The sequence below is a fragment of the Pseudorca crassidens genome, chromosome 3 (genome assembly GCF_039906515.1).
Source record: "Pseudorca crassidens isolate mPseCra1 chromosome 3, mPseCra1.hap1, whole genome shotgun sequence".
In the NCBI taxonomy this organism is placed as follows: domain Eukaryota; kingdom Metazoa; phylum Chordata; class Mammalia; order Artiodactyla; family Delphinidae; genus Pseudorca; species Pseudorca crassidens.
Window position 1 is genome coordinate 59,701,060 of NC_090298.1, and position 12,191 is coordinate 59,713,250.

Genomic DNA, 12,191 nt, shown 5'->3' on the forward strand with positions numbered 1-12,191 from the left:
GATCATCCATGGGTAGACATTTGGGTTGCTTGCACCCTTAAGCCATTGTGTAGGTGTGTTTTTAAAGACAGACAGCTTTGTTTCTTTCACGTGACGCAGTTCCGCAGGCTCAGCCATGGCAGGGTTGGGGTTCCAGCTTTACTGAAAGGTGTAGAAGAAGACACTGTGTGGCCCCCCCTGGCTAGGTACTCATTCACATCTTAGCTTAATCCTCCCATCTCCTTTGTGAGGCAGACGAAATTATCCCAGTTTGTAAGAGAAGATTTGATGACATCGGCCATTGTAAGAAGCAGAGCTGAGGTTCAAAGCTAAGGCTACTGGCTGCTTGGCTGCCCAGCACTTCCAGAAGTTGCAGTTTTTCCTTCCTGGTCTTTGCCCTCACTAGTCATCAGCTCAGTGCATCCCTCATTCCCAGGGCAAGCCTGTGTCCTCCCTAGTCTATTTCAGAATCACACATTGCATGTTTGTGGGATCTGAATTAGTGATATGTTATTTTACTTGTCTCCATCAGTTTTCTTTTTCTGATCATGAAAGTAATACAATTTGGAAAACATAGAAAAGCATAGGGGAGGAAAACACCATCACCCATATTTCCATCACTTAGGTGGAATTCCACCAGTAGTGGCTCATTAACTTCTGTTAACATTTGGCGTTAGTATTAACGCCAAACACTTAACACCTCCAGGGCAGTCTGGTGAGTAGAGAATCTAAAGCATTGGGCAGGGAACTTATGTTGGGCCCCCACTGCAAGTGGACTGGATATTCCAGTGAACACGTCTGTGCTACAGCTTGATTCTGTTTTCAGAACAAAAGACACAGTTTCTTGGGCCTCACAGTCTGATTTCCCAGATTTCCTTTCTCCTCCTCCCTCTTTTCTCATCGCGTCTGGTGCCTCTCTGGCACCCAGGACATATGTAATTAATGAATAAAAACTATCTTTTCTGCCTGTTCCCACAATTTTTACCAAAGACAAGTGACTGTTTCTAGGACTGAATTAAGGTCTGCTCTGGATGGAAAAAAAGGAGCCAAGTTTTGGTATAAAGTTGACTTTCCCTGTCCTCTCAGCCTGTGGCGTCACAAAGCTCTCCGAGGGCCACCCGCCCTCAACAGCACAAGTATTTGAATTTCTACTCCAGCTATACTCCCTGCGAAGGTTTTCCTATGAGCTTGAAACCTCTGGCTCCCAGAATGCTGCCTTCCCAAAATAGGCTGATTATGGTGATTCAGATGGCTTTACAAGCCAGAATTTGGATAGCGTACAATTAGAGGCTTGCTAAATGCCTGCAAAATGCAGTTCTTCCTAATTTCATTACTGTCTCTTTTGACTGGACGCTGATTACTTTCAGCTCTAATTTTCAGGCTCACCTGGGTCTCGCTTCCGGGACAGCAGACAAATCATTTGACTTGGTGGCAGTTGCATTTCACAGATACTCAGCCTTGTGAGAGAATTACCAGGATAAGTTTCTGGATCTCTAAGCATAGAAACATGGGTTTCTGAGGTTGGAACTTCTTCCGAGGTTACTTCTGACCATTCATTTAAATTATCTTCAGGATCCCTGAGCAGATTTTTCATGGGTCATTTGGAAAACAAATGAGGGACCACCATCTTTTGCTTGGGAAAAAAGTGTAGACGTATAGCTTGTGTTCTGCACAAAATCTAGGGGACACTGCTTGCAAAGCTGTATGCTGTAGCTTTGAACTATATCCATCTTGACCAAGGTACGTCATTTGTAACTTGTATAAGGTACCATATGGGCGCTAGGCCATTCATGCTCCAAATTATGTCTAGAACAGCCTTTATTGCTCATTCCATTTGGTTAAGATTCCAGCCCCAACCCCTCATCTTTGGTTAGAGGTGGTATGATATAATAGGAAAAAATTATGGGTAGGAGGCCCGTGAGCTGAATTCTGTATTATGTAGTGTTACTATTATTGATTGTATTCTGCATGAGAGTCATCCCTTTTCTGTTTTATTACTCTGCCCTCCTCAACACATGGCTTTCGCTTCCTGATCTAAAGTGGCTGTTCAGGCTGCTACCGTCATGCCAGCATTCCACTGGGGGAGGAGGAAACTTTGAAATCTCTTTTAAAGAAACTTCCCAGAAGTTGCATGTGCTGCTTCCATTTACATACCATTGGCCAGAGCTTAGTTCACATACCCAAGGGTAAGGGAGACTAGGAAAAGTTCGGGGTGGCCAAGTGCCCAGCTAAAATCAGGAGGTCTCTTTTAGAAGAAAAACGTTATTTGTGGTGGGTGGGGCATGGGACACTGACTAAAGCCTCTGCCACAGGCGGAGTCAGACTCTGGAGGAGAAAAACGTATGATTACGTTATTTGCTGAGGACTTCACAGTGCAGTGAGCCAGGGAGACCACTGCCGGTCTTGGAGAAATGCTTGGGTTCTCATTGATAGGGCAAGTGTAGAACGTTACCTGTTGATGTTGGGTCCCTAAGCCCAAATCCTTCCCCCTGCCCCATTGACACAGCACCTGACACTATCAATATCTAGCATCTCTTAGACGATTACCACACACAGCCCTAGACTGTGCCACACACAGTCCTAAGGACCCTATACGAGTTATCGCACTTGCCCCTCGCCACTACTCAGAGGGGTAGTTATTGAGACCTAGGGAAGCTGAGGACTGGCCCAAATTTGCCCTGCAAGGAAGCAGTAGGATCAGGATTTGAATCCAGGCCCCCTTGCTCCAAAGCGAGAGCTCCTAACCAGTAGGCCACATTGCCTGACTCTTTGATTTTTGACTTTTTAGCAAGGGAAGACTGCTCTGGCCGTGGCCGCCAGGAGCAACTGCAGCCTCCTCGTGGGCACACTCATTGAAGCCGAGAGGTGCTACGCCTGGAGAGAGGAAGGAAAGCCGAATTCAGCTCGGTGAGGGCCTCTTCTGCAGCCCCCTCTTCTTACAGGGCAGGTTGGGGTCTGTGTAATTCTTTTTTCCGCTCTAGTGGGGAGGGCCCTGGTTAGTGTGTTATAGCTGTCCCTCCTGTCCTGTGCTGTCCAGTTTGCGGCGTGAACAGCTGCCTCTCTTCCTCTCCATCCTTTGTCAGCACCAGTGGTTGGAACTGAAGTGTGTAGAGCTCCATTGGGCCAAGCAGGCCAGTCCGCGTTGGCTCTAAGGAGCCTGGCATGCGTGCTCCGGGTGGTTGGCTGCTGGCTGTGCCTGCTGTCACGGAGTCTCTGGCTATGGTCCCTTCTGGAAGCTCCCAGACTCGCATTCTACTGAGTGGTAAGGAAGTTCATATTTAGGGTTTTGCAGTTTTCCACATACCGCTGTGCCGGCTACTCAGCACTCAAGTATTCTCCGATGGTCACGAAAACCTTATTCACCTTCAGAAAACAAAAGCTTGTTTCCAAGACATTCCTTCCATCTTCTTTCATCAGTACTGCCTCTGATAGCTGCCACTCTCGCAGCTTCTCAGTAGAATGACCTCCCCTCCAAGATTCAAGTCTATGTCCTTGGGCAGGAATTTCATCACCAGACACCACCCTCTGCTGCCATCCTAGACTGAATGTCCACTCTGGCTGGAGCCAGAGTGTCCAACAGGCTGGAGCCAGAATTTAGGTCCTAGTCCCTCACATGTCTACCCTGAGGAGCCTTAAGCCCAGACTGATGTCTAATTTGCCAATCCTGAGAAATGTCCCTTAAATCCTTAAGGGGCATTGATTTGCCTCCTTGCTTGCAATGCAGTACTGTTTATTTTGGTTTTTATTGTTTGTTTTTTTGCGGTACGTGGGCCTTTCACCGTTGTGGCCTCTCCCGTTGCGGAGCACAGGCTCCGGACGCGCGGGCTCAGCGGCCATGGCTCACGGGCCCAGCCGCTCCGCGGCATGTGGGATCTTCCTGGACCGGGGCACGAACCCGTGTCCCCTGCATCGGCAGGCGGACTCTTAACCACTGCGCCACCAGGGAAGCCCCCGCAGTACTGTCTAATTGGCTCAGTAGTCCTGGTATATGGGGATCAGTTTAAAGGCCACACTATCCTCCCCCGACTTTTCTTATTTGCCTGTAGGACAAAACAAAACAAAATAACATTTGACAATTTGAATTCTGTTTAATCGCTCTGCTTCCTCCTCTGATTTCTAGTCTCCTTTTTCCTCTTCCTCTTTGTCCTAGCCTCATTCTCGTTTTCTTAGATCATCACTCTATTTTATTGAGGATGACTTTCCCAAGTTCCGTCTTTGTTTCCACATTTTCTTTAAAAATAGGAATATTCATTGGTTCTATTTTTAATTCCTCTTAGCATTTTTAGATTCTTTTTCCTAGATGAGAATAAATTATTTTTTCCACCAGATGAATAAGCCCTCTTTCCTAACAAGTCTTAAGGTGTGAGAGTTGGATGAACTTTGAAAATCATAAATAATTCATACATATAGCTGAAGTAGACCCCCAGAAATGCTAAGGCTTGTTAACCCTGGTGACAACTGGGACCCTGAGGTCTGGAGTGGGAAGAAGACTTGTTTTTTTCATATAGAGCCTTAAAAAATTTTTTTAACCAAATATATTTATTGTTATTTATTATTTAAAATTCCCTTTGTTATTAAACAAGTTTATATCTTGGCCTAATATAAAATGGTTCCTAATGAAAAGATTAAAAAGATGATTGGAATTTCCTCTCTCGTATCCATTTACCCATTTACCTAACCACCTAATCATCTATCATTAAATTCAATGGTTCAGGGCTTGCTTCCTTGGTAGCGCAGTGGTAAAGAATCCGCCTGCCAATGCAGGGGACACGGGTTCCAGCCCTGGTCCGGGAAGATCCCACATGCTGCGGAGCAACTAAGCCCGTGCACCACAACTACTGAGCCTGTGCTCTAGAGCCAGCGAGCCACAACTACTGAAGCCCACGTGCCTAGAGCCCGTGCTCCGCAACAAGAGAAGCCACCGACCGCAATGAGAAGCCCACGCACCGCAACAAAGAGTAGCCCCTGCTCGACGTAACTAGAGAAAGCCGGTGCACAGCACCGAAAGACCCAAATAAAATAAACGAGGAGAAAAGGAAACGAGGAGAAAAGGAAAACGAGGAGAAAAGGAAAAAGGGCAGTGCCCACAGCTCCCAGCCAAAATAAATAAATAAATAAATAAATAATAAAATAAGTAAATTTATATTAAAAAAATAAATTCAATGGTTCAGAGGTAGATGGGGCCTTCCTAAAATCGTGGCTTATGCTATTTCAGTTTCCTCCAGTTCTGGCTTATGTTATTCCTGCAAATAGTTCAGTGCTTTGCAGACAAGTTATTAATGCTTCCACTGACTGTTGAAAAAGACCTGGGCTTTCCAAATCCCTGGCCCTTTCTGTGGAAGCCTGAAGGACTGCCCAGCCCAATCCTGGAACGCACAAAGCAGGCATGTTTCTCAAAGAAATAAAAATGCTGTAATGCGGAGTTGAAAGCAGAGGCATTTTGTAGTCTTCCCTTTAATTGGTGGTGCTTGGGGTTTTGATCTTCTTGGATTTAACATTTTCAGGAGATGGAACGAGGAGAAAAGGAAAAAGGGCAGTGCCCACAGCTCCTAAGTTTCTGTATCTCCCACCCTCAGCCTTACCTCTTTTAGGATTTCCTGGGAGCCAGGCACTGTGGGAGTAGAGCAAGACTGGGGTGAAGAAGACCCTGAAAGGGACTTCCCTGGTGGTGCAGTGGTTAAGAATCTGCCTGCCAGTGCAGGGGACACGGGTTCGAGTCCTGGTCCGGGAAGATCCCACATGTCGTGGAGCAGCTAAGCCCATGGGCCACAACTACTGAGCCTGTGCTCTAGAGCCCGTGAGCCACAACTACTGAGCCCACGTGCCACAACTACTGAAGCCCGTGTGCCTGCAGCCTGTGCTCCGCAACAAAGAGTAGCCCCCGGTCGTCGCAACTAGAGTAAGCTCGTGCACAGCAACGAAGACCCAACGCAGCCAAAAAATAAATTAATTAATTTTAAAAAAAAGTGTTAAAAAAAAAAAAGACCCTGAAAAAATTATGGGAAATTAACTCCTCCCATTCCTATTCCAACTTCTGTTCACAAAGTCCAGATATCAGAGAACAGTCTTGCTGTTCTCCTTGGCCAAGTTTCCCAGGAGTCTGTAGGCCTTCCAGAGGAGGTCACTGATGCTGTGTGGGTGCAGGCTGGTCCATGCTGGTGGCTGGGGCACCAGCCTCACCACGTTCTTCTCATAGGGTTCAAAAACCAGGTCCCCATATCCCTTTAGTCCACTTCCTGCCCCAGCATTGACTCCTGTATGGCTGTTCAGAGTATCTTTCACTGACTCACTTTTATTTAAATGAAAGATAAAGACAAAATTCACTATATGTAAAAGAGGAAAGGAGAATAGATAGGAAGTCCCAAACCTCTTGGTGGGCTCTGTGTCCTGCGTGTCCCTTATTCCCACTCTCCAGAGGAAGGCTTGTCTGGAGCCCTGCTGGCATGTGTGTGACAGGGGCAGCCATAGGAAACCATGACCCCTGCTTTCACTTTGAGATTTTCTCCAGTTGTTTTGGTTGGATTCTATAGCACTCTGGTGGATTCTTTTTTGTTTTTCGTGGGGTTTTTTGGTGGATTCTTAAAAAGGGACAAAAGGAGTCTTTGACAAATCAGAAAGCAAGAATCAGTCCAGGCACAGTGCTACTAGGATGAGCCTGGCTGCAGGGCTGTAATACAAAATGATAATGGAGCCTTGTGTCCTCCACTCCTCGGCCCCCAGGGTTAGGATGCTCATTTGCTTTCCTCCCAGTCACCAGAGAGCAGGATGAATGGAGGGATCAGCTGTGGGGTCTTATCAAGAATATATCCAGTCTGGGCCCCACTGAAACTTTGATGTGAGAAAATCAAACACCCCAAAGAAGAAAAAGGGATATGGTTGAAAGTAACGCCTTTAAAGATACATTTGTTTTTGTGACATTTCTGTAGTCAGCATACCCCCTCTGTTTTCTTTTGGGGTGGGAAGCAGGCTGGGATAGAGGCATGCGATACAGCATGGCAAAATCCCTCACATTTCCTGTGTCAGACAGACTCCAGCTTTTTTTTTTTTAATTAATTAATCTATTTATTGGCTGCATTGGATCTTCATTGCTGTGCAGGGGCTTTCTCTAGTTGCGGTGAGCAGGGGCTACTCTTTGTTGCGGTGCATGGGCTTCTCATTGTGGTGGCTTCTCTTGTTGCGGAGCACAAGCTCTAGGCACGTGGGCTCAATAGTTGTGGCTCATGGGCTCTAGAACGTAGGCTCAGTAGTTGTGGCCCACGGGCTTAGTTGTTCCGCGGCGTGTGGGATCTTCCCAGACCAGGGCTCGAACCCGTGTCCCCTGCATTGGCAGGTGGATTCTTAACCACTGCACCACCAGGGAACTCCAGACTCCAGCTTTCTATTTCAGACATTTGTCTCTATCTTGGATGGCAAAAAAATGATCCAGTCATGGTTAATATTGAAAACATAGTCTCAGTTACCACTCTATGGGTTACATCTGAAAAAATATATACGTATGTACTCTGAAATAAGGCAATCAGCAGAAAATGTCTGAATTCATCTGATACAATTACCTTCAATCTAGGAGCATGGTGAGAACATCAAGGACCCATCAACCGTTCAAGCAAGATCACAGTCAGGAGACCAGGCACATTCTCAGTCTCCTCTGGCATCTGGCTTACCGTCAGCTGAAGACCAACGAGTGGCAGAGGCTAGCCCATTTGTGGAACTTTACAGACGCCCGGATCAGAGCCATCGAGGAGCAGTGGTCAGGTCAGCATGTCCCAGGAGATGTGGGCAGGAGGCATTCGGTATTAGGAAGAGCCATCCTTACTGGTGCCCATCTTCCAAGTGGGTGTCCAGTGCTCTTGATAAGCAACAGACTGCAGGGGCCCAGGAGTGGGGACAGTTAGCTTAGGACCACAGAGGTGATTGGGAACCTTGCAGACTGCTAGTACTCATGGGAATCTGCAGTAGCTTGAAGTTTGCAAAGGATGATTACTTTTATTGAGCCATATTGAAAAGGTGGCATTTAGCCTAGAAGGAAATTAAGGTTCCCAACTGAATTGGGCACGAAGGAAGCAAGGATTTAACAGTTGGCTTGTCACTGGGAAGCCACCTGATTTCTGGAGTTCCTTGAGATCATCCTGGGGTGAATGGATTCATTCCCTAACAACAGGCTAACTATTTAGGGCTTCCACACCAGGAAGGAATCCCTTAAACCAGGCCTGGGGCAAGGGGTCTCTTGGTGAGACCAGGTGTCCCATGAGAGATGTGTGGGATAGAGACCCATGGCTCTCTTGGTAAGAGGATTCCAAGCCATGGAATCATTTCAGCCAGACTCCAGATGTCAGAATTAGTGAGGCCGGAGTCCTTAGCTTTGCTTTTTTTATGATTTGACCCAAACCTAGGAAATACAGAAAGCTTGTTTGCATTATCAACTAATTAGCTTTAAAAACAAAGAAGCAAAGACTTTTCTTGGCAAAACTTTTTATTCAGAGCACTGTCCTTACATGGCTGTCATGAGATGTGAACGAGTCCCATGTGCAGGGGGTGATCGCATTATTGATTGCTGGGGATTGGGGATAGCAGAACCACAGCTCATGGGCACATGGGCACACAAGTAAATTATGGCACTTTTATTGCTAATTCTAAGGATACATTTTCACATGAAAAAATGGAAGATAACGCATTGAAAACGTTGAATATTGACTACAGTTTCTAAAAAGATTTCTTTTGTATTGTTAAGATTTCTCCTTGTTGCTAATTAGGCACATAGTGTTCTGTGAAGTCTTTAGGAAAATGGAGTTGCCTTCTGGAAATTTCTCTTGACCTAAAAAATTGATTTGGAAATGTAGTGTGCTTTCAGAGTACTTGCCATCAGGATAAGGGGAGTTTTGATGTGTTTCATTCACACATTACCGAGTGCCTAGAGTGTGTTTAGCTGTGCCAGGGGAAGCATACATCAGCTCTGTAAGCCATGGTGCATGTTTAATGGAATTGATAATCTAGTTGGCATGATAATAGTAACATTCACAATCCAATTACATCGTAACCCTGGGTTATGCTACTGGCACAATGGAGTTGGTGGGCTTTTGAGCAAAGGAATGACACGTTGATGACGGTGTTTAAGAAAAATTAGTCTGGCAGCGGCAAGATTCAGGAAAGGAACTGGATTCACCTAGGAGCACTTTTTCTTTTTTAATTTATTTATTTATTCGGCTGCGCCGGGTCTTTGTTGCTGCATGCGGGATCTCTGTGGCCAAGTGCAGGCTATTTAGTTGTGGCGTGTGGGCTCTTTAGTTGCAGCTTGTGGGATCTAGTTCCTTGACCAGGGGTCGAACCTAGGCCCCCTGCACTGGGAGCGCAGAGTCTTAACCACTGGACCACGAGGGAAGTCCCTAGGAGTACATTCTTCATGCATATAGTTTGTTCTCCCTGAAACGCCTGCCCCTCTAACAGTCTGTGCAGCGGATTTCCTCCCCAGAGCTCAGGCCCTCCTCACCTCGGCATCTGGCAGAGCTAGGAACCTGGCACGGGTTTGTAACTGTGACCTCCGGCCGCGAGGGACCACGGTTCCCATCTCCGTATCCCAGCACTTCCCTGAACACCTCTCAGGGGTTAGGCGTCTAGTGAGATCTGTCCAGTGAAGAGCCCTGGCCTGGCCGGGGGTTGCAGACTTCTACCAGAGGAGTTTCCTGGAAGCTGGACTGGCAGGTGGGTGCGTGCTGGCTGCTTAGGGTGTGGTTCACGGGCGGCAGCAGCAGCAGGACCTGGGAGCTTACTCACCTGCAGATCCTCACCCCAGACTGACTGAACCAGCATCTTCACTCTAACAAGACCCTCAGGTGAATTGCGCATCTTAAGTTTGAGAAGTGCTAGCCTCTAGCAGTGCCACCTGAACGTTGAAGAAAAGCTCCACGTCTCTTTAAGATTGTCCCTCCCCTCTCTCATCCTCAGCTTTCATCTGTGTTAAGCACAGCAGGTGCGTGGCAAGTGCTGAGAGACTCCAAACTCTGGTCCCCCTAGAAGTACCAGTGAGGCGACTGGAAGGGCTTTCATCCACTGGGCTTCTCATCTCACAGCTGCCAGAGGAGGAATGAACATGCAACCACAGTCATATGGGACTTGTGTTAGAACTGAGTTCACAGTAAGGAGGTGTCAGCATCTGCCCTTCGTGCTTGCCACGGGAGAGGAGAGCTTCCGTGAACACAGCCACGGGGCCCTGGTGACACAGGCCACGCCGGTCAAGCACCTGTATGAAGAGCTGGTGTGCGTGGGTGAGTTACAGTTTTCAACAGATGGGAACTCCCGCTGGTGAGTTGCAGTTTTCAGAACTAGCTCGTGAGTTACAGAACTAGCTGGTGAGTTACGGTTTTCAACAGATAGGAACTCCCGCTCTCTTAAAATGGTAGGGGACGGTCGGCACAAGTACCTCCTGGAGCCACAGCAGTCCCAGCTTGGTGTCAGAACATGCAGCTTCTCCTTTGGTGACTTAATCGGCACGGGTCCCGTTGTTAGCCTGGTGGTTCTCAGTGTCATTCCCCTGCTGGGCATTTGAAAAGTGCAGGAGTACTTTTGTGTGTGTGCATGTGTGGGAGGGGTGTGGGTGGGAGGAGGGCAGCAGGAGTGCTGAACCATCTTACAGGACAGTGCTCTACAACTAAGAATTGTCTTGCTCAACATGCCTGTTCCTCTTGGGAACTCTGCGAGTTAGTATGTTTGAAAAAATTACTTCTACACTGAGAGAAAAGAGCAGACAGGCAATTATTTTGCCAGCTGGGATTACTGCTAAAAATCACTCTGCCAAAGACCATACTGTCAGGGAAGATGCTTTGAAAACTTATCACCATTATTTTCGCTGGTGCAGTTTTACCTGAAACTGAGAACATAAATGCACATCACATCACGAATCCAATATTCAGTTTCAAGCAGTGGTTGGTACGAGGAATAGTGTGCATGGATTATGCCCACCTTCCATGACATTATCCTCCTAGCTCTGGGTTTGTTCCCTCAATTTTGAACTTATTCACTTCTATGAAATAGTGTCCACAAGAACTCCCAGGGAAGACTGAGAGGCAGTCCACTGCAGTGGGTGAGGGCATGTACTCCGGAGCGAGACTGTGTGAGCTTATAGCTGAACTCCAACAAATAAGGGGCTATGATTTCGAGCAAGTTCTGTACAGAAATCACTCTGCCGGCATTCTCAGTTTTTAACTAGAAAAGTGTCTGTGTCAGAGGGCTGTTGTGGGATTCATAGTGCCTGACATGTAGCCAAGTGCTTAATAAATATTAACTATTAATCTTGTTATCATTTTTTCCAGAAAAGATTGGTCAATTTAAAAGTGAAACTGACTCAAGGCCCAAGAAATGTGCAGTTTCATAAATGCCTAAAGAAATTGTATTTAAATGATTTTCCATTCAGTATTCAGCCCTCTTAAATTCAGTTCTTCAAATGGCGTAAAGTTCTTCCAGCAGTAGTATTGATTTTCTTTTCAACCGTGAAGATGGCAGTGACAGGATTCTCTAACAGATGAAAAAATGGTATTACACTTTCCAACCACTGAAAAGTCAATTTTTTGGGTTTTGCTTAAGGCAAGTTGTATATGATTTTTCCCATTTCTGTCATTTGATGCAACATAATATGTGATAACATATCTAGTGATAGAATAACCTAGGATTTTGTATATCATGTTTTAAAAAATTATGATGGTGGGAACATTATGGTAAATGAAAAAACCCAGGGTTTTAAGAATAGACAGACATGGTTTTGAATCATGGTTTTGCCGTTTATTAGCTGTGAGCCTTTGGGCATGCTAACATTCAAGTTCTCAGATCTTTAGTTTCCTTCTCTATAGGATGGGGGAAAGAGGTCTATCTCTTCTATAATATTGAGGTGATGATGAAGGGAGAATGTCTATGAAATGCCTAACCTCATATCCATAGCATTTAAATCATTAACCGTTATTTGTTTCATAAGAGAAACTTGCTTTGGAAATTCAGTTACTGTTGGCTTTAAATAACACCTATGTGTAATATATCACTTAAGAAAAGACCAGAGGTGTATGCACCAATGTTTTTTAATCTCTTGGTGATGTAATTACAGGTGATTTTCATTATCTTTGTACTTTTGGTACTTTCCAATATTTCTTAAAATATTAACCACACATTATTTTTGTAATCTGAGAAAGTTCTGAAATATGAAATCAAGTATCAATTTCTATCAGCTTATG

At 45.9% G+C, this 12,191-nt stretch overlaps 1 protein-coding gene across 1 annotated transcript in view; it reads left to right on the plus strand.

Moving 5' to 3' along the window:
* The window catches only part of ANKDD1B (ankyrin repeat and death domain containing 1B), a 50,433-nt gene extending 42,562 nt beyond the window's left edge, over positions 1–7,871 (plus strand). Inside the window, 3 exon segments of the mRNA XM_067730217.1 lie at positions 2,768–2,861; positions 7,542–7,575; positions 7,577–7,871. Coding sequence (XP_067586318.1) covers positions 2,768–2,861; positions 7,542–7,575; positions 7,577–7,871 — 423 coding nt within the window.
* Positions 7,872–12,191: the final 4,320 nt, after the last annotated feature.